Genomic DNA, 25,348 nt, shown 5'->3' with positions numbered 1-25,348 from the left:
ATTAAAGGAGTCGGACTGATGTTTTCTTTTTATGATTAGATAAACCATTTACGATGAACGAGGTGTGCTTGAATGACGAGCATTCTAATGTTTCCATGTCATCAGACTCCATGACTATGCCACAACCTGACGTTCATGATGCTCCTATTCCAATAGATGAGCTGGAAAGATATTTAAAGCAAAGTTGTGGAATGGAAGAAGATAGATATAGCATCATATTGAAGAACAAATGGACAAAACTATCCAAAATTTCACCAGATCGCTAAGAAAGTAATATGTATGCAAGCATCAAGTTCAGTTTCAGAGAGAAATTTCAGTTCAGCGGGCTTCATTCTCAACGCACGACGGTCTCTTCTACAACCAGAAAATGCTGATGCTCTTCTTTTCATTCACAGTAATTCCATTCCACCACATCAACAATGACCAATAAACTACGCACACTAAGTAAAAGCTATGTTCAGGTTTGTTTTTGTTGTTGGCATATTACACGTCATTTGTGTTTGTATTTTATTTTGAGGTAAACGCGAATGTAGTCCTATAAATATGCTTTGTGTTATTTAGATTCATTTTCAGTTAACTTGATGTCAATTGCAAATGAATATTAGTTTATAATAACGTATCTGTTTGTTTTCAATTATTATTATTATTATTATTATAATTATTATTGTTTACAGTGCAGGAGAAATATCTACCGTTTAATTTCAAAATGTGATTAGCCTACTTTAAAATATGTTATCAGCATACGGGAATTCGTAGAGTGAATGATCCGAATAGTAGCATGACGTGAACATTTCGTTGTGCACGGCGCACATGTTGTTGTGGAGAAGTACTCAAGGTTATTCTACTGAGCCCGCCCATAGCGGTGGACTGCGGTGGGCTGTATGAGACCAGTGCTGTGGGCCAGTACGTGACCGTGTCGGAAGAGACCGGCACTGCACGGGCTGGACTGCCTCAGCCCGTGGGTTTAAAGTGCTGCGCGGTGGGCCTGGCTGCAGGACTCTGATCCTTATCATCTGCTCTAGTAATGAACATCATCTGTCAACCATGTGGCTGTAATAATAAATAAGTCCATGAAAGATGCTGTCTTAGGCTGTGAAGCTGTAACTGATAAAATGGTTTCCGTTAAATTTCAAGCTCAATCAGGTACTATAAATGTAATTCATGCATATGCCCCAACATCCTCTTCCACCGGCACACAAAAGAACAAATGGAATAAGGCTTGTAGAGCTATGCAAGGCTTTTAATCTCGAACTAATGCTTACCTACTTGAAAAAGCTGAGTAGAAAACAAAAACCTGGCGGTCTCCAAACCCACACTTCGGGGAATTCCAAATTGCTAAGAGCAAAAAGGAGATTCAAAATGTCAAGATATGACCATAAAAATGAGATTCATCCCTCAAAATAGACATAACAAGAGAGCAAACAGGAGAATTAAACTTGATGTTGAAATGTTAAAAAACAACTCTGAAGTAAACAAAAAATTCAAAGAGAAGTTAGAAAAGGACAGTACGAAGAACTGGGAGAATCTGAGAACAAAAATAACTGAAGCTGCACAGGAACTATGCCCTCTGAAGAGGGAAAAGAAGCATAGATGGTGGAATGAAGAATGTGAAGAGGCCATAAATGAGAGGCTGACAGCCTGGAAAAATTTGGCACTCTAAAACTGATTGAAATTTTCAGACTTTCAAGACAGTGCAGAAACAAACTTCTAAAACTATAAGAAATGTGAAGAGAAAATATGAAAGAAATCGGCTTATGCAAATTGAAGATTTCACTAAACATAATACAAGAAATGTTTACAAAACATTCAAAGAGGAAACAACAAAGTATCAGCCACCCAGTCTCGGTTTTAAAGACGAAAATGGAAAAATCGGACTAAACAACAAGGACAATTATGAAATTTTGGCATGTTATTTTGAAAAACTACTGAACTGCGAAGAACCTAAAGAAGGATTAGAATTCAGTCAACCACAAACAAAAGCTAAACCCTCGGACCCACCAGATGAGGAAGAAATACATGACATAATCCGAAGTCTAAAAAACTATAAGGCTGCAGGGGAAGATTTGATTGTTGCAGAATTGTGGAAAGAAGCAGACAGTCAAGCAAGACAGGAACTGACAAATATAATACAAGAAATTTGGCAAACGGAAAAAAAACCCTGATGATTGAAAGAACGCACTGATACACTCATTATATAACAACGGTGACAAAACACATGTGAACAATTACAGAGGAATCTCCCTAGTAGCCGTTGCATATAAAAAACTGTCAAAAGCTCTTCATAATAGAATTGAACTAATAATAGACAGACAAATTGGAGAATACCAAGGTGGGTTCAGAAAAGGCAGATCATGTCCAGAACAGATTCTAAACCTGAAAACTATAATACAAGACAGGGTTACAAAGAACAAGAACTATGTCATAGTTTTTGTGGACTTCAAAAAGCGTACGATTCAGTAGACAGAATTTCGCTACTGAACATTTTAGAGGAATTTGGAGTTGACACAAAATCAATCAATATAATTAGCCAAACTCTGGCTGAAACAAAGTCCAGAGTGAAATTTATGGGAGAGATCTCAGATGAATTTGAAATGAAAACCGGTGTTAGGCAGTGAGATGGGCTTTCGCCGATTCTTTTCAATATCGTCCTGGAAAAGGTAATAAGAGTATGGGAAGAAAGACTTAAAGAAAGGGGACTACTTCATGAGATAAGATTAGGTTCAAAGCACAAAGGGGTTGGTGTAAACTGTTTGGCCTTTGCTGATGACATAACAATCTTCTCTGGAAGTGTAGAGACTTTCGTAAAGCAGATCAAGCTTCTGAACGAAATAGCAAGAAAAGTTAGACTTCAGATATCTTTTGAGAAGACTAAATTCATGTCAAATATTAGGGATTCACCCACAGCGCTAAAAAGAGATTAAGGGAAAATCAGCAAGGTTAATTAATTTAAATACCTAGGTGAAAAATTCAGGTTATTGGACTTGATAAGGAAGCAAACGGATCGAGAGCAAGAAAACTGGAATTAGCATACCAACTCACTAAAGATACGTACAATAAGAAGAATCTCTCAAGGAAAACTAAAATCAAACACTACAACACAGTAATCAAACCAGAGAGTCTGTATGCCACAGAATGCATGTTCTCTATGAAAACTGGTGGAATAGAAGAGATAGAGAAAAAGGAAAATATCGAGGAAAATTTGCGGACCCTTGAAAACAAAGGAAGGAAAGTTTGGTGAAGAAAATGAAAGGCTGTTAGACACAGTCAGAAAGAGGAAAATTACATTTTTTGGTCACGTAATGAGGATGGATAACAGTAGATTAACAAAACAAGTGTTTAACCATGTTTACAAGAGCAAGAAAGGCAACCAGTGGATCCAAGGAGTAAAAAAAGATATGACAGAGATTGGAATAACAGACGATATAATCCAAGACAGAACAAATTTCAGAAGGTTGATACAAAATTTGAAGGGTTTCCAGGAGAAGGAAAAGAGGAAAGGTAATAATAACATCTGGACAAAAGAGAGGAGGAAACAGCAAAGTGAAAGGATGAAGAATTATTGGAAGTCAAGAAAAGAAGGATTAAGATGAATGTACAGGGTTACTTTCCGTGGTCCTTAGATGGCCAAAATCGAAGAAAGAACTAGAAGGGGAAAAGAATCTAGAAGGTTGAATTTTTATAATTTAAAATATCCTAAAGATTGCAATTTTATAAATTTCACCACTTTTGTCGCATTGTCAGGGGTTGGTGTCAGATTTTTTATTACCTGATGGCCTGTGTGCTTCTTTGCAGAGAATAAATGGAATGAGAGGTTTGTTTTCCATTCCTAATTCCCAGGCACTTGGATGCGAGTCCATTGGCTATGATGATAGATGGTTTGCAATCTTAATCTTTTTGTGCGTTCTTACTTTTGGTAAAGAAGTTAGTTAGTTAGTTACTTAAGTTAGTTACTCCTCTCTTAGCATGAAATAAATTTCATGGTTAAAAGCCTGTATTAATGGTGATTAACTGTGTCGTAAAAATATCTTGAGAGAAGCCCACCTTTTTTCAATATTAATACAATGTATTTACTTATTAAAATACAATTAATTCAAGTACGTCATGTTTCATCCCCTCTTCTGGGACATCTTCAGGTACTTTGAGTAAGAACAACTCCAAAAAATATAAGAAAGGCAATAAACTAAATTAACTAAGAAGGGATGAAACAAGTTTTGTTGTTTGTGATGATTGCTTGACAGCTCCCATAAACAGGATTTTGTCTTTTATTTAAATTCATTTATTGAAAAACACAAGGCAATTACAATTTATTTTTCCACATAGTTTCTTGCTTTGGAAATGCATTTGTCCCATCGTATGGGCAGCTTTTTGATGCCCTCATCGTAAAAAGAACAGGGTCGTGTAACCAGCCAGTTGTGCACTAAGTGTTCCACGCTCTAGTCATCTTCAAATCATTGCCCTCCTAGAGCTTCTTTAAGTGGTCCGAACAAATGGAAATAGGAGGGCGATAAGTCTGGGCTGTAAGGAGGATGATAAACTGTAGTCTAGTGCATTTCCTGTAGCTTGGAGACAGAGCTGCATTATGGGTCCGCTCATTGTCGTGGAGGAGGATGATCTGTCGAATCGGTTGGTCTCGTCTTTTGAGGCGATGTGGAACCCTCGCTCTGTTCAACAGCTCGCAGTAGTAAGCAGCATTCATTGTGCATTGCTCATGCAAAAAATCAATCGGCAAAATGCCTCGCCAATCGAAAAAAGCGGTTGCGAGAACCTTGCCAGTCAAATCCTGGCTTTCACTGGTGCTGCCTCCTTTTTCCTTCGCTTGTTTCGATTCGGGAGTGTAGTGTTGAACCCATGTTCGTTGCAGGTGACGATCCGATTAAAAAATGCATAACCTTCTTCCGCAAACCTTGCTGTAAGTCTCCGTCAGACCTCCAAACGTCTCAACTTCAGATTTTCGGTCAAAAGGTGAGGGACCCATCTCAAACACGGTTTACAAAACTGTAGGTCGTTTGTGATGATTGCTTGACAGCTCCCATATGTTACGACCGCTCTACTACATCTTACCTTCTGCCTTCTGTCGCCTTCTACCGTCCATCTGCTTGCTCGCCCAGCTGTTCACTGACTGGCCTGTTCTCCGGCACTGTTGCTGCTCCCTCGTTGTGACGTCACACCTACGTATTTTTCATCAAGTAACTTCTCGAATATCTTCACCACGTATATAAGCAAGCTATTCCTTAGTTTCCCCGGTCAGACATTGAGTTGGAAAACAACATGAGTGGAGAGAGCGGAACTGTTCGCTAGCGGCTGGCCCGTTGCGACGTTTTACCTACTTTTAATTTGTGAATAGCTGCATTGTTTATCAACAGACTGGGTGAGCAAAATGTTACAACTTTTTATATCTTTCGTGGTTTATATCAAGATTTGAACTTTGAATGTTAAATTATTTGGTGGCTTCATGGTCTCCATTCTAACTGAGTCCTTCAGACTGATACCTTTATCTATCTCATACACCAAAATAAACTGTGCTTGGACAAGTGATAGAAGTGTTGCCACATCCTGGACTTTTTCTACAGGCCCGAGTGGTCGCTTACATTGCCAACATGATAGCGTTTAAGCAGCCTGGAAGGATTTCCCCCCCTCCTTTTCCTCTTTTCTTCCCTTCTCACTCAGTTTTCTTTTTCTTTCCCTTTTTTCTTTTCCGGTATTGAGTGGTAAAAATTTTGCCTCCCGACATGCTTTAATTCTCTTGCCCTCTTTTGGGTTTCAAATGAAGATTGTAAGGGTGGCCTTAAATCATTATTTTTAGATATACTAATGTATCCCCCCCCTCCCCCCTTTAATTCTTAACCAATGTGTTTTTTTTTTTTTTTTTTTTAAAGGTAGTAGTAAATTTAAATAGGTGCTAATTCTGGTTTTTTTTTTTCTGTCAATCTCTGGTCTTGGGCTTTTCTTGAAAATCATAATTGTTGTTCCCAAGAATTCTTAATTATTATTCATATTGATTGTATTTTGGTTGTCAAACGGGCTGAGCCCTTGCTAAATGTTTGTAATTCCCATTCTTTGTTTGTTATACACTGCCTATTCTAGTCATTTGAAGTTTAAATACAATTTGTTTTAAATCAATTCACTTTTCTTACATTTGGTTCGTTGTACGTTCTCTCTCACTTTTTACCTTTTCCTTCTCTTTTTTTTTTTTTTGAACATTGTACTTACCACGGACAGCCCTCTCGGTTAGCCCGCCGTGGCGTCCACTGGCTCTGCTGATTGATGAATAATAAGTCTGATATACTAGGTTTGACCCAACGAGGCATCAAGCGCATGCCTTTCCGTGGTCCGACAAGTCACCACCAGTGAAATAACATTTGCTTGCTTCTAGCGTTATGGTGTCCTAATGATTACCGTTTGACGATCTTTGATGTTGTGGGTCGACCATTCTATCATTATCTATGCCAAGATTTTCGTCCTTTTAGCCATTTGTATGGACATAATATTTATTAGCACCCCACATTGACAAAGACGCCACACATAACTGATTCAGACTTGTTCTGCAATTTCTGATACTCTCGCCTGTCGATCGTCATCATTAATATCTTTAATCACACAAATGTTTTCGTCTGTAATGCTGGTCCGAGACCGGCGATTGTGTTGCTGATTTTCCACACGTTCTCGTCCTTCCATAAACGTTTTATGCCAGGAAAACACACGCGTCCTTGATAATGTTTGTTCATCAAACTGTGCAGTCAATCTCTGGCAAATTTCTGCCACTGTAACTCCTCCATGAGCAAGAAATTTTATAATTATTCATTGCGCAATGGAGGGGCTGTTGCTCCGACATCGTGAGCATTACTAATGAAATGGCGGGAAATATCTAACAGCACTGTCTCCCCACTCCTAACGGTCCCATCTAAGCATAGCAGAAGCGCGAGGCCAGTCCTACCAACTGTATATATTCGGGAACAAAAAAACCCGTTTATAATTGATCGACCTTCGCATTTTGGAGCAGTGGGTTATTAAACATAATTTTCTGGTCACACTCTTAGACAATGAATTGGAGGTTACACTTGACCATGTGCGACTGGGAGTAATCAGGAGGAATGACTTTGACAGCACATTTTGAAAAACTGTGACCAAGTAGAATGATAGAGTCGAAACTCAAAGGTGTGAGTTCAACATTCGCGACCTCTGCACGCTTAAAGATGCAGATGCCAGTTCCCACTTTCTAAAAAATGTTAATTTTTCTTCACTAGTAAGGAATTTCATGACTTTTTCCGTATCCATAACTAGGCTATCACAATACAAATATGCACCACGCTAGTCAGTTCCTAATCCAGATATAGGTTCCCATATCATGTGACAAATATTTGCTGCACTTCACTGTACCACTCAACACAAAATAAATTTCTAACTTCTGAACGGAATATGAAATACAAGCACAAACAGGCTCACTGTTTTTTAGCAGTCTCGCTGCTAACCAGCAAGCAAAACTAAACATTCCTGAGGCTAATGGCTTGCTCCCCGAAGGTGCAACTTATCCTATGGCGTTCAGGAATTCAAGGCTTTTCCCCGTAATTATGCAACTGTGGCGATGGCTATTACTCGAGTTGGAAATCACGTTTGTTTCACAAGGGATGACAAATAACATTTTCGGGGCTATGAAAAATGTAATCGTACTAAGCGGTAATAGCGAAAATTCATGACGTGATAAGTACGGTAATTTTATATAGATTTAGTACAGTGAGAACCGGGACTTGGAATTTATGACATGCTAAGCAGGAAAAAGTTTTAATGAGGAATGCATTATCAAAGTTTCACTGTAATTGGCCTACTCCTGTCAAATTATACTAAAGAGTATCTGCTCAATTCTTTAACAAAACCGTCTGATGGATGAATTACTTGATGAAGTAATAATAATAATAACTTAAATGTTTCCACCTTTTCAATACAATATATTCACAAATTTACAAAATTATACGGTACTAGTTTCGACCCATCTAGGGGTCATCATCAGCCGTATTGGAGCAAAGATCATTTGTGGCGAAATCCTAAGACAATATTATTTTAAAGAATAACAAGTGAAATGAGATGTTATGGTAATAGTTAATAATACAAGGAATATACATAATAAGAGGTTTTTAACAAAGAATAAAGTATAAATGGGGTGTTGTAAAAATTATAATCATGGAAATCAGTAAGTTCTTGTATTGAAATGAAATATGGCTTAGGAAGAGGGCTTAAGGTGGGGCTGAAGGGTCCGGGAGAAAGTGTAATTGTCTTGGAAAAGTACCTTTGATGAAATTTAGGATTGAGTTTAGGTTGGCTGCATTATTGTTTCTGAGGAAAGTGATAAATAGATCGAAGAGTATGTTGGGTTTCTCTGAGATTTCATTGAGATTGTGACTGGCATTAAAGTATTGGTCTAGGTGTATGTAGTAATTTTCCATTATGTTCAGTAAAGGGCCCTTGTTTGCTAATACGAGGATGTCCATGTCTTGTTCAATGTTGGTGAAATTATGGTTATAATCTTGCATGTGTTGGCCGATGGCTGAAAACCTGTTGTATTTTATTGCGTTAGTGTGCTCATGGTATCTGATAATGAAGTTTCTCCCGGTTTGCCCGATGTAGGTTTTTTTACAGGTGGTACATTTGATCCTATAAACTCCTGATTTTAAAAAACTGCTGGTCTTGTTGATGTGTGAAGTATTGTATAAAACATTCATGTTCTTATTGTTGGTTTTGAAGGCTATTTTAACGCCTTGTTTCTTAAAGATGTTGGTTAACTTGTAGATATCATTGTTGAACGTGAAGGTGGAAAATGTTAGAGGTTTGGTTATTTCTTTTTTGAGGGTAGTTTTTGGGCGATGTTTGTGTTTATTGATTATCCTTTCTATAAAATGATTGCTGAAGCCGTTGAATTTTGCGATTCCGCGGATTGTGTTGAGTTCGTTTTTTAGATCTTTATTGGACATAGGTATGCTGAAGGCTCGGTGAACTAGGCTGTTGTATGTGGCTCGTTTGTGGGACTGGGGGTGCAGTGAATCTTGGCGAATGGTGGAGGCTGTTTGAGTGGGTTTTCTGAAAATTTTATAACTGAAAGAATCTGAGTTTCTAGTGATGGTTAAATCTAGAAAGTTGATTTTTTGATTTGATTCGGATTCTAGTGTGAATTTGATATGAGGATCAATATTGTTGAGTCTTAAGAGGGTGGTGGGTGCGTTAATTGATTTCTCATTCATGATTACAAAGACATCGTCGACATATCTGGCCCAAAAGAGAATGTTTTCGAATTCTCTTTTGGGCCAGATATGTCGACGATGTCTTTGTAATCATGAATGAGAAATCAATTAACGCACCCACCACCCTCTTAAGACTCAACAATATTGATCCTCATATCAAATTCACACTAGAATCCGAATCAAATCAAAAAATCAACTTTCTAGATTTAACCATCACTAGAAACTCAGATTCTTTCAGTTATAAAATTTTCAGAAAACCCACTCAAACAGCCTCCACCATTCGCCAAGATTCACTGCACCCCCAGTCCCACAAACGAGCCACATACAACAGCCTAGTTCACCGAGCCTTCAGCATACCTATGTCCAATAAAGATCTAAAAAACGAACTCAACACAATCCGCGGAATCGCAAAATTCAACGGCTTCAGCGATCATTTTATAGAAAGGATAATCAATAAACACAAACATCGCCCAAAAACTACCCTCAAAAAAGAAATAACCAAACCTCTAACATTTTCCACCTTCACGTTCAACAATGATATCTACAAGTTAACCAACATCTTTAAGAAACAAGGCGTTAAAATAGCCTTCAAAACCAACAATAAGAACATGAATGTTTTATACAATACTTCACACATCAACAAGACCAGCAGTTTTTTAAAATCAGGAGTTTATAGGATCAAATGTACCACCTGTAAAAAAAACCTACATCGGGCAAACCGGGAGAAACTTCATTATCAGATACCACGAGCACACTAACGCAATAAAATACAACAAGTTTTCAGCCATCGGCCAACACATGCAAGATTATAACCATAATTTCACCAATATTGAACAAGACATGGACATCCTCGTATTAGCAAACAAGGGCCCTTTACTGAACATAATGGAAAATTACTACATACACCTAGACCAATACTTTAATGCCAGTCACAATCTCAATGAAATCTCAGAGAAACCCAACATACTCTTCGATCTATTTATCACTTTCCTCAGAAACAATAATGCAGCCAACCTAAACTCAATCCTAAATTTAATCAAAGGTACTTTTCCAAGACAATTACACTTTCTCCCGCACCCTTCAGCCCCACCTTAAGCCCTCTTCCTAAGCCATATTTCATTTCAATACAAGAACTTACTGATTTCCATGATTATAATTTTTACAACACCCCATTTATACTTTATTCTTTGTTAAAAACCTCTTATTATGTATATTCCTTGTATTATTAACTATTACCATAACATCTCATTTCACTTGTTATTCTTTAAAATAATATTGTCTTAGGATTTCGCCACAAATGATCTTTGCTCCAATACGGCTGATGATGACCCCTAGATGGGTCGAAACTAGTACCGTATAATTTTGTAAATTTGTGAATATATTGTATTGAAAAGGTGGAAACATTTAAGTTATTATTATTATTACTTATATATTGTTCAATACGGACCAAAAACATGAAATTCATAACCATCAATTACTTGATGAAGCCTGTCTATTTGAAGATGGCAGTTTGAAGATGGTGATTCTACTTGCTTTTTGTGTCTTCATGCTTGTCCTTGTCTCTTCTTTCTATTGTTCCTTCCTCCTACACTGACCTCTTATTGAGTTCATCCTACTGTGTGTTCCTATCTCTCTATAGACGACTTGATGTAACACTCCTTTGTTTCTTCCAACACTTTTCTAGTAGAAGTATTTGTTTTGTTGTATTATACCCTGCAGTATTAGCATCTAAGCAAAAGTTTTCCTTCCCCTGTTCTACTTTAATAATGCACATGTTTGCTTAGACTCGACAAATTGAAGATTTCTACCTCCCACGGATGATACAGGCATACACTGGACAGCCTGTGGTGCCGTTTGGTGATGGAGTTATTGCTACTAAAGATACCTGCATTGGCTTTGAAATATGTGAAGAACTATGGAATCCTCAGAGGTATGATTATGATACGGCATTATAATGTCTTTCTTCTATCAATTGTGTAATCTTCTATTTTATATATATATATATATATGCTGCTTTTTACTAAATTTTCTCAGATAGAATTGTTAAAGAGTTCTTGTTAGTAATGGATATAATGTATGCCTTCATACAATAAGTTGTAGATTTGGTGAAGTCTGGCAGTAGCGATTGTCAGATAAATAGAAACACAGTAGAAACGGAAAAGCATTAATCTTCATCTTATTGATATTTACATAAGAAATTATAGTGTGCTGTTATTTTAAATCCTCTTCAGCCGTTTTCTCGTGATGCATGTACATACATACGTACATACAGACAGAAATTACGGAAAATTAAAAAGTGAATTTCCTTGTTCCTATGGACACGACCGATACAGAAATGCCATCCTTTTTTAAATTCTGAGCAATGTACAGACAAAACTCTTTATTTTATATATAGATTTGTTGAAAAGATAGAGTAGTCGGCAACTGAAAAATATTTTTAAAACATGTCAAAACTACTAAACGAGATGAACAAATGCACAAGGTTTTGTGGATAGACAGTCCATATTTTATCAGTTACAAGCAATTGAAAATTAATTTATTAATTAATTTGTCCCATTCAGAGTAGAAGGGTTAAAGCAGGGATCAGGTTTACTGTGTGGTAGGTCTACTGCTCAACTGACAGAGACAAATTACTGGCCATTAAGTTCTTTCGTGCTAATATTGCATAATAAAATAATATGATACCCTTTTCTCTACGTATGAAGTGAGTCGAATCTTCATAGCAAGTTTTTACGACTGAATGCCCTTCCTGACGTAAGACTCATCGGAGGAGTTAATGAGATGAAACAAATTACATGATATATTATGGTTCCAATTTTAATGTTATGTTACTAAACATGCGGAAATAAAGAATAATTGTGCATCCAAAGTACAACATACAGCGTACTGAATCTATTAAAGAAACTATTTAAAATAGTTTATTTTGGGTCCACCTTGTCAATACACTTTTAATGATTCAAAATTATTATTTTAACATACATGTTTCAGGAAAAATATTCATTCCCTTCATCAGTGATGTCAATTCAAGGAATAAAACAATATCACACTATCATTTGTTTTTCTTACAGTTTAAAGGAGCATTGCATCCTAATTCATATTATGAAAATGATCATTACATAAAATTTAATTTGATGAAGTGAAATGAGAATACCTAAATAAATTTAAGGTCCCAAGTTTTTCTTCTTTTCTTCTTCCTTTAGTTCCTTATTTGATCAAACGCTAGTCTATACAATGGGTTCTCTTCTGTACTTCTTTCATTTAAACTTGATTCAAAGTCATTTTTTGTGCAACATAAATTTCTAAACTTTCCAAAACATTCATGAATTTTCCCTTTTTGGTCGAATGTATTAACTCCGTCATTAGAAATGTCTGTAAATTTATGATTCTTTTCAACCATATGCTCTCCCATCCCCGAATATATTTTATGTTTGACTGCATTAACACATTGAGTGCCGAGCCGATTGTAGTACACTATTCCTCTGGTGCCAGGCATATATTTGAATAGTATTCCACTGGTGCCAAACCAATTGTACGCATTATAGGCTGTTTATATAATCTTGTTATATATTTACAGTAGAACCTCGATAATTCGAAATCAGTTAATTCAAAATCCCGCCTATTTCGAAGAAGCTCTCGTTCCCGGAAACATGAGATACAGTTTTGCATGTTATTTCAATTGTTTAATTCGAAATACGGATAATTACCAAAATTCAGACTTTTAATTTGAAACTGCCCTTACATTTTAAAACAATAGTATGTTACAGAGTAATTTCAACTCGAAATTTATCCGCTCCGCGTCATAATAGAACGCGCGTTCTGGAACGTGGAGGGGTAGCTTTCTGCACTTACACTCACTTCGGTGGGTCTACAGTGCGCGTCATGATTGCTGAATTAAATTGGAATTATTTTGTGTTCAACCTTTTAAGAAATGCCTTAATATTGTGCAACAGGCAATGTGCGGGAAAACAGAATCCGCGAACACCGGCGATGCCGACAGTTGACGAAAAAACGTGGCTCATATAATAAATTCGTAGGCACCGAACAATATTGTCCTTGCCGGTGAAACTGCATTGCTTTATTTTAATGCAAGCCCAAACGGTCTTATGGTTTTAAAGGAGAAATTGCCAGCCGGGAAATCGTACAAGGGTGAGGGATGGGGGGTCGTAGTAGTGCGTTGCAATGCACATGTAAGCGAGATAGTTTATCCCCTCGTTATAGGAAAGTTCGATAAACCACAATGTTTTAAGGGCGTCGGGCACTTTCCATGCCAGTACAAAGCATCTAAAAATGCAAACAGTACAGAAATCCAAAAAATAATCCATTTGCACAGGGGAACCGGCATAATTTATCCTCGTCTTTGAATTGTGGGTCTTTTTTCTTTCGTTGCGTGAGGTCATGTTTGTCAGTGAATTATCCAAGTGCATTATTTGAACATTGTAAATGCACCTTGTTGAATACATTTCGGAAATAGTTTTTTCCATGGCATTTGAAAGGTTTAAACCGTGAATTGAGGTGATTGCATGTATTAATGGGTCTTAGAATACTTTGTGACGTGGCAAGTGTTTACATTTCTGAAGTACGAGAGAAGTGCCATGGCGGGAAATCGTACAAGGATAGAGTCATAGGAAAGTTTGATTTTACGGGCATCGGGTACTTTCTGTGTAAATACAAGATATCTAAAATGCATACAGTATAGTAATCCAATTAACAAAGCACTTGCACATGGGAGCCAGCATAGATTTCTCCTCGTCTATGAATCATGCATTTTTTCCTTTCTTCCTTTCGTTGTGTGAGGTTATGTTTACCAGTGAGATATCCAAGTGCATTATTTGAATACTGTAAATGCACCTTCTTGGATACATTTTGGAATTAGTTTTTTTTTTCATGGCATTTGAAATTTATAAACTGTGAATCAAGGTTAACTGCATGCAGTAAAGGGCCTTAGAATATTTTGTAACCCGGCAAGGGTTGGTACTTCTGAATTGCGAATTGGCGGTTAATTTGAAATCACGTAATTCGAAGTCTGATTTTTGAGTCCCAACGACTTTGAATTAACAAGGTTCTACTGTATATGATGTACCAAGTAAACTTTATCTCACCATACCAAGGTCATGTGTGATGCCATATGGTGTCACATCAATTTTTTTAGAACGATAAAATATAGCGCGACGTCATATGGTGTCACAATTTTTTTTGAAATGGAATGTGCAATACAAATTTCAAATACGGGAGATTTATTTGCTAATTCAAACTAACACAATATTTATGAAAACCTAGTAAAATGCAAAACAAGTATAGTACGCGAACCTTTTCTTGAGCCCTGAACTCCATAGTGTATAATGGAAACTAGGGCTCAAGAAAAAGTTCGCGTACTATACTTATATTACTTTGCATATTGTTGTGAACAGTTTTCTGATAAATCGAAACAGTGAAAATGAGTCTTGGCACGATTGACCGGCAGTGACACCTGCATTGCAACATAAGCATTAGACTTTCAACAACAATTAACCTTCAGTCATTCTTTGTTGTGAAATGATTCAAAGCACTTCAAAGGAAAGGTGTGTCAGGATGGGTTGTGCAACAGTTGACATCCTTTTTTGCAGCAGAAGCAGCAGCCGTTCTGCCCATGACCTTGCATAGTTGTTGATAGCAGCTTCGATACCGACCTCGAGCTTTCATGCAATATTGAAAGGAAGAAATAAAAATAATTTTATAATTAGTATTAACATCCTTCAGAAGTGCAATAATGTTGAACTTGATAACACTTACCTGTTACTTTTCTGTCCTTCCGTCTTGTTGGGTTCCCCGAGGTAGTGGTTCTCTCTCTTCGGAGTACGCCTAACAGGATCGTTCGTTAGACAAAGCAGAGTGCTGACCATGTTCCTTTGAAACTCCACAAGAGACATTTCTCGATGTCCAGTAGCCAACGTCTTATTGTACAGAAGCAGTGCATTTACAACGGCAGTACCTAAAAGAATGTCATCTGCAACTTGTGGTACCATCAGATGGTTTTCCTCATTGCAGTGTGATACGAAGAAAGTGTGTCTGCAGTATATATTCCTCCTTTCATTTTATTGTACGTTATTACCATTTTCGGTTTAACCATATCTTCATGTTTCCTGTTCTTTTTGCCTATTTTTTTGGTTGACATAATCAGCACGTCCCTCTGATCTCTCCAGTTCATCACTATCAATCCATTTCCATTCTCCATTGCAATGAGTTCACCCTTCTTAAGCTTTACATTTACAACATTCAACGCCATCTCTCCGCTGACAGCTGGGAATATACCACTTAGTCCAGCAGCTCGTCTCCTTTCTCCCAAGTCTTCCCAGCCCAAACTTTGCAACATTTTTGTAATGCTGATGACCTTCGATGTTAGGCCTCTTAAAACAACAAGCATCATCATCATGTAATGCTACTCTTTTGTCGGAAATCACCCGGAACAAATCGAGCTGCTTTTCTTTGGATTTTTTCCAGTTCTTGAATCAGGTAATCCTGGTGAGGGTCCCATACACTGGAACCATACTCTAGTTGGGGTCTTACCAGAGACTTATATGCCCACTTCTTTACATCCTCACTACAACCCCTAAACACAGTCATAACCATGTGCAGAGATCTGTACCCTTTATTTACAATCCCATTTATGTGATTACCCCAATGAAGATCTTTCCTTATATTAACACCTAGATACTTATAATGATCCCCAAAAGGAACTTTACCCCATCAATGCAGTAATTAAAACTGAGAGGACTTTTCCTATTTATGAAACTCACAACCTGATTTTTAACCCCTTTTATCAACATACCATTGCCTGCTGTCCATCTCACAACATTATCGAGGTCATGTTGCAGTTGCTCACAATCTTGTAACTTATTTATTACTCTATAGAGAATAACATCTGCAAAAAGCCTTACCTCTTGATTCCACTTCTTTACTCATATCATTTTTATATATATATATATATATAAGAAAACATAAAGCCAATAATACTGCCTTGAGAAATTCCCCTCTTAATTATTACAGGGTCAGATAAATCTTCGCCTACTCTAATTCTCTGAGAGCTATTTTCTAGACATATAGCAATCCATTCAGTCACTCTTTTGTCTAGTCCAATTGCACTCATTTTTGCCAGTAATCTCCCATGATCTACCCTATCAAATGCTTTAAACAGGTCAATCACGATACAGTCCATTTGACCTCCTGCATCCAAGATATCTGCTATATCTTGCTGGAATCCTACAAGTTGAGCTTCAGAGGAATAACCTTTCCTAAACCTGAACTGCCTTCTATCAAACCAGTTATTAATTTTGCAAACATGTCTAATATAATCAGAAAGAATGCCTTCCCAAAGCTTAACATGCAACACATGTCAAACTTACTGGCCTGTAATTTTCAGCTTTATGTTTATCACCCTTTCCTTTATACACAGGCACTACTATAGCAACTCTCCATTCATTTGGTATTGCTCTTTCAACCAAACAATAATCAAATAAGTACTTCAGATATGATATTATATCCCAACCCATTGTCTTTAGTATATCCCCAGAAATCTTCTCAATTCCAGCTGCTTTTATAGTTTTCAACTTTTGTATCTTATTGTAAATGTCATTGTTATCATATGTAAATTTTAATACTTCTTTAACATTAGTCTCCTCCTCTATCTGGACATTATCCTTGTAACCAACAATCTTTACATACTGCTGACTGAATACTTCTGCCTTTTGAAGATCCTCACATACACACTTCCCTTGTTCATTAATTATTCCTGGAATGTCCTTCTTGGAACCTGTTTCTGACTCTATTTTAGTTCATGTTTGCGTCTTCTTATGTGTTATTTTAATTTCTAACTTGAATTATATATATGAAGGGTCCAGAGGAAGACCATGCAAATTCACATTTTATTAATTTTACAGGCGAGCATTTTAAAACTTTGCAACATTGTCACGCTGAAATAGAACCATAAATTAGTATTCTTAAACAATTAAACTAATTCTGATTATGTTTTAAAACTACCTTCAATTGAAGTTTGTGAATTTAAAATGCCAATTAATTTCCATATGCAGAAATTAGGGAAGAATACTCAATTTAAAGTGAAGAAACTGCTAAGTCCAACTAACATTATGTTCTATCTCCTTTATTCACACCTTTAAACTGCCCTTTAAAAGGTCTACACAGAGGTTGGTTAATTCTAAGTTTCACAAAAATATCTTCACACTGTAAACTAAATCGTCGTGATTTAAAAATATAATAATCACATCACAAGGCTCATTTCAATTCTTGCGTATTTCGACAGTACATCTTAATTTATTTGTATGGAAGACTTTCAGCATACTCTCTAGCTGCTGGACTGATGCGAAAATCTTCCAGAACTTGCAGGTTTGCATACTTTTCTTTAGAAATTGGAATAAGACCTGCAAAAGTGAAATACAGATAGGTAGAATGCAATGACATACCATAACTAACGTGGACAGCATATTGAAGGAGAAAACCTGACAATAACAGAAACTTACCATGGTAGGCCTGCTGGGGATGATTATTCTGACACGGGGGTGCCCTCTTCTACATGGGGGGAAGAAGTGGTCCATTTATCCAGGCTCCTCTGTAACTTACTTTGTAACGTATCAGAGCAGGATGATCTTCAGTTACTTCAAAGGTGCCAATTGCTCAGACACCAAATGGGAGCTTTCTTCTGCACTTTTCGTCCAAGAAAAACATCCATCTCATGATCAGACCTTCATCTACTGTGACGACTTGGATTGGGGATGGTTCCTTCCTACAACCAATGACATGATCTGTCCATTAATCAGGATGTTCTACTATAGTCTTTGAATTAATCAAGGCGCTGTTTTTATTCCATTCATTGTAAGAGTACCCTTTGCAGGGAACCAACAGCGGACTGATTTGAGCCTTTTTTGATGATGAACGATATGATGGAAAAGTCTTAGAATGATAGTTTTTGTTCTGTCCAACCCATGAATCACAAAACATATCTAGATGAGTAACATTAGAATCAAGGAAATTGTGCACGAAATGGTGGAGGAATGAAGAAACCTCATCACTGCCTTTCTTAGCTATGGTCTTGGGATAAATATAAAAAATGCTTTCTCCTGTTGAAAGTATGTGCAGATTGAACATAAATGTAGATAGCTGACTTCTGTAGTATACACCGTTCAATGTTATGTTTGGACAGGGGTAGTTTTTGCATAATCAAAAACAATAGCTTTCTTGTAGATTTCTTTTCTGTTAGAGTTTTTTGCAATGCGCTTTTTCTTTTACCATGTTTGTGCTCGTATGGGGTGCAGTTTCCTTTGAAATGCAATCTTCCGAACTTCTTGGTGTAAGGTTTCTTTGACTTCTTCATTTCTCTCATTCGATATTTGATCTTCAGAATTCTTGGTAGCTACAGCAAATTTGTCACAATGTGAACAGGTGTCTGTTCGTGGATAACCTTATCGGGGAAATACTACTTCTAGAAAATGATTATCATATTGCAATAACCAACTTCCTGGACTAGACAGCTTATTTTCGTGTTTCACATGGACTCTTCATGTTCTTCAATAATGTACGATATGTTTCATATGACACATCAATATCAGGATTTTTGTCCTTGAACATTTCATAAAGCTTGGCAATATTGAGCTCTGCTGGCTAGTATATTTTCTTAGAATAATTTGTACTGTAATGGCTTTCTCTGCCTTTCAATGAAGCAATACATTCACGAATTCTTCTTTTGGCATCATCTGACAATTTGTGAGGGCGGTTAGTGTGCCTTACTTTTTGATGTCGTGGTGCAGTGCCCGTACTCTTTAATGATCAATCAGATCAAAAATTAGATGTATGGCTTTTCAGGCATTTGCTCATGCTCTATTGGTGGAAAAATTTCTAATTTTCTCCATAGGAACTTAGAATTTCCACTCTTTAATGATTCCAAGAGAGAATTAAGTTTGCCTCATCTTATTCCATGCAATGATAGAAAAGCATCTCGACAAACATAACTTCTATTTTTCCATCAACTTGGTAACGGACTCTGTAGTAATATGTTGCAGATCTTAACTTAGCTTCTTATACGTCAGCTCTTGGTCTACGACGCTGCATGGGTACCACATTTATTAGACCACACAAAAAAATATTTTAATCTCATCGTGGGACCCCATTTGGTTCATTGTGTTTATAATGTGCCTGCAATTTTTTGCGTCCAGTTTGTAAAACCACTTTCTTTTGCATTTACAAGGCTCTCCAGTTTCATGGCTTCGAAGAGTCAACATCTCTTTAACATCACTCATGCGTCGTAACTTTAATCTCTTTCTTGCTGTGCGAGAACATGTTGAAGGCTGCACTTCATCACTACTTATTTCACTATCACTATCCATGACTGCTCTGCTTAACTATCAAATATGAACTTGACACACATGAATGATACTGAATTCATAATAATGAAACAACTAAATAATGTACTAGCATTGTTAAACAACTAAATAATGGTGTTAAATTACTGGGATTCTCATATTGCAATAAACAACTTCCTGGACTAGATAGCTTATTTCCCTGTTTCACATGGACTCGTCATGTTCTTCCCCTGTGTATGGTTTTTAAAATAGCTCATATCTAGGAACTTAACAGGTTCATTCCCTTTATTGGACAGAGTACTGAGACTACATTCTTCGAGCCAAAAGATGGCAGTAATATCAGAAAAAATGGACTTCCCATGGATCCTTCATATATACTGTATTTACATGAATAATCCCCGCCGCTGAATAATCTTCGCACCCCAATTTTAGGGAAGCTCATTTTGAAAAAAAAAAAAAAATGAACTCAAATTCCTTCCATCGAAAGAGTAAAGTAGGCATAAACAAACATTTTGTATCACTCCGCGAGGTCCACGTGGTCTTTACGTAAATATGCACGTGTACCGTAAATTTATGAATACTGCTGCTTTGCCTGAACATATTTGAGATGATAAAAATACATTGTCACTGTTATAAAATATATTTGCCATGAAAATTAGCAAGTAGGCCTAGGTATTTCATTAATCTGAACTTGCAATAGGCTCGATTCCCTGTAGATCGGAAGATTCTTTGTCTCCTGCATCACTAGAATCCTTAGCAAGTAGGCCTAGGTATTTCATTCATCTGAACTTTCAATACGCTCGATTCCCTGTAGATCGGAAGATTCTTTATCACTTGCATCACTAGAATCCTCTCTTAAATCATTTACAAATTCGTCACACTCCACGTCTAAAACGCTTTTCGCACACAGTCTCTTCCGGTGGTGGATAATTCTTTTCGTGAAATGTAAACACTCGAAAGAGACACACCGGCAAACACTGATGTTAGTTTTGCGATACATAAAACTGTGTTCATTCGAACTCTTTGGGATGCAAAAATCTGATTTCGAATTGACTGTCAACTCGTGCTTCAGAAATGCAAACCCTTGCCGAGTCACAAAATATTCAAGACCTGTTACTGCATGCAACTAACATTGATTCACAGTTTAAACCTTTCAAATGCCATGGAAAAATATCCAAAATGTATCCAATAAGGTGCATTTACAGTATTCAAATAATGCACTTGGATAACTCAGTGGCAAAGATAACATAACCTTGCACAACGAAAGAAAAAAAGAAACACAATTCGAAGACGAGGACAGATTATGCTGGCTCCCCTGTGCTTTCTTTTTTGGATTTCTGTATTGTTTGCAGTTGTAGATGCCCTGTACTTGCACGGGAAGTACCTGATGCCCTTAAAACATTGTGGCTTAACGAGCTTTCCTACGACGAGGGGAGGAAGTCTTTCGCTTCCGTCTGCACTGCAATACAGTACAGTGACCCCATCTCCTTTAAACACGTCTGTTTTGGCTAGGCATAAAAATCAATGCAGTTTCATTGGCAATGACGGTATTGTTCCGTGCGTACAAATTGATTATAATTATAAGCCACGCTTTTTCGCCAGCTGTTGGCATCGCCAGCGTTCGCGGATTCTGCTTCTCCCCACATTGCTTGTTACGTGATATTGTGGCGTTCCTTAAAATGCTGAATACAAAAGAATTACGATCTCACTCGAACTTAAAAACTATGAAACACACATTCGACACACCGAAGTGAAAGTGCACGTTACGGAAGACTCATTCTATCATGACACGGAGAAATTTTGAATGTAAATTACTATCTAAAATACTATTTTAAAAATGTAAATGCAGTTTTAAATTAAAAGTCTGAATTGTTTTCCGTTTAAATATGACATATGGGGCATTTTTCATTCATGTGCGGTTACACAAACCATAACTGCACGTTCAACATTGAAAACTTGCCTACCTTGACGCAAATATAACCTGCACCACAATTCCGTGTCTGAATTTTTTTTTAAATATGCGAGGATTATTAGCATAAATACGGTATATTTTTTATTTCCAGGCAATGCCTTATTCCATTGTCACCTGCATTTTCTATAATTTTAATAGAAAATAAGGCTTTGCAAATTAGGTCCACTGATTGTTTTAGTTTCATAATCATTTTTCATAACCATTTATTTTAAACTCTTATTGGATATATTTTAACATTTTAATTATCATTTCATGTCATGTTGTCCATCTCATACCATTAGGGGCCGATGACCTTAGATGTTAGGCCCCTTTAAACAACATGCATCATAATCATCACATACATTGTGTAAAGAAATCCTGTTGCTTTCCTCACCGAGTCAGAATACATAGTGTATTCTTTACTTGGAAGATTAGTTTTTATCATCTATAAAATGTTCAAGGGAAATAAGGAGTAAGATATTTCCCCATTGCTTTCCTCATTGTGCGAAAAAGTTATTACTTATCAGCGTACTATGCTTACGAAAATGCATGCTTCTGTAAATGTCTTTTGTGTTCATTTTTAGAAAACTAGACATCACTGAAGAGACGTACTAGGAAAATAGAGAATGAGGTACTTTCTCGTTGCTTTTCTCACTGAGCTAAAAGTTGCTTCCTTCTGCTTTTACTTTTACTTTAGTTTTAGTTCTTAACACAAGGGGTGTGTCTCTGACTGTTAAAAACACTATAGTAGGCTACCTGCTGTCTCTGGTGTTCAAATATGTGAAGTAAACAAGTTGTAAACAAAAACAAAATTGAGCGTGTCAGTTACCAAAAACAAACATAGAGTCGCGCTGGGCCCCTTAGAAGAGCCAAATGGTCAAGCCACGAGCCCCTTTGGAGGAGCCGAATCGGTTGATTTTTTATTGGTATTTATAAATTTCCTCCTCTATGAACCATGTGACCTTGCCGCGGTGGGGAGGCCTGCGTGTCCCAATGACTCGGTTAGCCGAGCCGCAGGTGCAACCATATCGGATGGCTATCTGTTGAGAGACCAGACTAACGAATGGTTTATCGAAAGGGGGGTAGCAGCCTTTCGGAAGTTGCAAGGGCGGCAGACCACATGATTGACTGATATGGCCTTGTAATAATACTCAACATGGCTTATCTGTGTTGATACTGCTACACGGCTGAAAGCAACGGTAAAATACAGCCGTAACTAACTCCCGAGGACATGCAGCTCTCTCTATATGAATGATGTACTGATGATGGCTTCCTCCTGGGTAAAATATTCCAGAGGTAAACTAGTCCCCCGTTCGGATCTCCGGGTGGGGACTACACGAGAGGGTGCGATCATCAGGAAGATGGATACTGTCATTCTGCGAGCCGGAGCGTGGAATGTTAGAAGTTTGAATCATTGTGGTAGATTAGAGAATCTGAAAAGAGAGATGAATAGACTAAAGTTAGTTGTAGTTGGTATAAGTGAAGTACGTTGGCAGGAAGAACAGGATTTTTGATCAGGCGACTACCGAATTATCAACACGAAATCAAACAGAGGAAATGCAGGAGTTGGTTTAATAATGAATAAGAAAATAGGACAGTGGGTAAGCTACTACGATCAGCATAGTGAAAGAATTATTGTCGTCAAGATAGACACCAAACCAATGCACACCACGATAGTGCAGATCTATATGCCTACTAGTTCAGCGGATGATGAAGAAATCGAAAGAATATATGAAGAGATAGAAGATTTAATACAATATGTAAAAGGTGACGAGAATCTAATTGTAATGGGAGACTGGAATGCAGTGGTAGGCAAAGGAGGAGAAGGTAATACAGTAGGAGAATTTGGATTGCGACAAAGGAATGAAAGAGGAAGTCGGCTGGTTGAATTCTGCACCGATCATAATTTAGTCCTTGCCAATACTTGGTTCAAACACCACAAACGACGGCTGTATATGTGGACGAGATCTGGAGACACTGGAAGGTATCAAATAGACGTCATTATGATTAGGCAGAGATTCAGAAACCAGGTGTTGGATTGCAAAACTTTCCCAGGAGCAGGCGTGGACTCAGACCACAACTTGTTGGTCATGAAGTGCCATCTGAAGTTGAAGAAATTGAAGAAAGGAAAGAATGCAAAAAGATGGGATCTAGACAAGTTGAAAGAAAAGAGTGTGAGGGATTGTTTCAAGGAACATGTGGCACAAGGGCTAAATGAAAAGGCTGAAGGAAACACAATAGAGGAAGAGTGGATAGTCATGAAAAATGAAGTCGGTAGGGCTGCTGAAGAAATGTTAGGAAGAAAGAAAAGATCAACTAAGAATCAGTGGATAACTCAGGAGATACTAGACCTGATTGATGAATGACAAATATACAAGAATGCTAGAAATTTAGAGCGCAGAAAAGAATACAGGCGATTAAATAATGAAGTGGATAGAAAGTGCAAGGTAGCTAAGGAAGACTGGCTGAAGGAGAAGTGCAAGGATGTCGAAGGTTGTATGTCCTGGGAAAGGTAGATGCTGCATACAGGAAAATCGAGGAAACCTTTGGAGAAAGGAAATCTAGATGTATGAATATTAAGAGCTCAGATGGAAAGCCACTTCTAGGGAAAGAAGACAAACCAGAAAAATGGCAGGAGCATATCCAACAGTTGTAACAAGGTAAAGATATAGATAATTTGGTTCTGGTACATGAAGAGGCTGTTGATGCTGATGAAATGGGAGACCCAATATTGAGGTCAGAGTTTGACAGAGCTGTGAGTGACCAAAATAGGAACAAGGCACCTGGAATTGATGAAATTCCCTCTGAATTACTGACTGCCTTAGGAGAAACCAGCATGGCACTGTTATTCCATTTAGTGTGTAAGATGTATGAGACAGGAGAAGTCCCATCCGATTTTCGGCAGAATGTTGTTATACCTGTTCCCACGAAAGCCGGTGCTGACAGGTGTGAAAACTACTGCACCATTAGTTTAGTATCTCATGCCTGCAAAATTAGAACACGTATTATTTACAGAAGAATGGAAAAACAAGTTGAAGCTGAGTTGGGAGAAGATCAATTTGGCTTCAGAAGAAATGTAGGAATACGTGAAGCAATCCTGACTTTACGTCTGATCTTAGAGGATCGATTCAAGAAGGACAAGCCCATGTACATGGCATTCGTAGATCTAGAAAAGGCATTCGATAATGTTGATTGGCCCAAGCTATTTAAGATTCTGAAGATGATTGGGATCAGATACCGAGAATGAAGAATTATCTACAATCTGTATCTGCAGTAACAAGAATCGAGGGCTTTGAAAAAGAAGCAGGAATCCAGAAAGGAGTGAGGCAAGGCTGCAGTTTGTCCCCCTCCTTTTCAGTGTTTACATAAACAGGCAGTAAATGAAATCAAAGAGGAATTTGGAAAGGGAATCACAGTCCAAGGAGAGGAAATCAAAACCTTGAGATTTGCCGTTGATATAGTTATTTTATCCGAGGCTGGAGAAAATCTCGAAGCTGCTGAATGGTATTGACGAAGTCTTGGATAAGGAGTACAAGATGCAAATAAATAAGTCCAAAACAAAAGTAATGGAGTGCAGTTGAATGAAGGCAGGTGATGCAGGAAATATTAGATTAGGAAATGAAGTCTTAAAGGAAGTACATGAATATTGTTATTTGGGTAGTAAAATACTGACGATGGCAGAAGTAAGGAGGACATAAAATGCAGACTAGCACAAGCAAGGAAGAGCCTTCTTAAGAAATGATATATGCTCACTTCAAACATTGATATAGGAATTAGAAAGGTGTTTTTGAAGACTTTCGTGTGGAGAGTGGCATTGTATG

The 25,348-nt window shown here is 37.4% G+C and overlaps 1 protein-coding gene across 3 annotated transcripts in view; it reads left to right on the top strand.

Annotated features, from left to right (window-relative positions):
- Nadsyn (NAD synthetase) overlaps window positions 1–25,348 on the top strand; it is a 200,668-nt gene that overhangs the window by 39,568 nt on the left and 135,752 nt on the right. For all 3 annotated transcript variants that reach the window (XM_067136801.2, XM_067136802.2, XM_067136804.2), the window contains exon 5: window positions 11,015–11,160. In XM_067136801.2, coding sequence (XP_066992902.1) covers window positions 11,015–11,160 — 146 coding nt within the window. The remainder of the gene's footprint in view (window positions 1–11,014; window positions 11,161–25,348) is intronic.

The sequence above is a fragment of the Anabrus simplex genome, chromosome 1 (genome assembly GCF_040414725.1).
Source record: "Anabrus simplex isolate iqAnaSimp1 chromosome 1, ASM4041472v1, whole genome shotgun sequence".
NCBI classification, from domain to species: domain Eukaryota; kingdom Metazoa; phylum Arthropoda; class Insecta; order Orthoptera; family Tettigoniidae; genus Anabrus; species Anabrus simplex.
The sequence above is the reverse complement of the archived record's forward strand: the minus strand, read 5'-3'. Positions and strand labels throughout refer to the sequence as shown.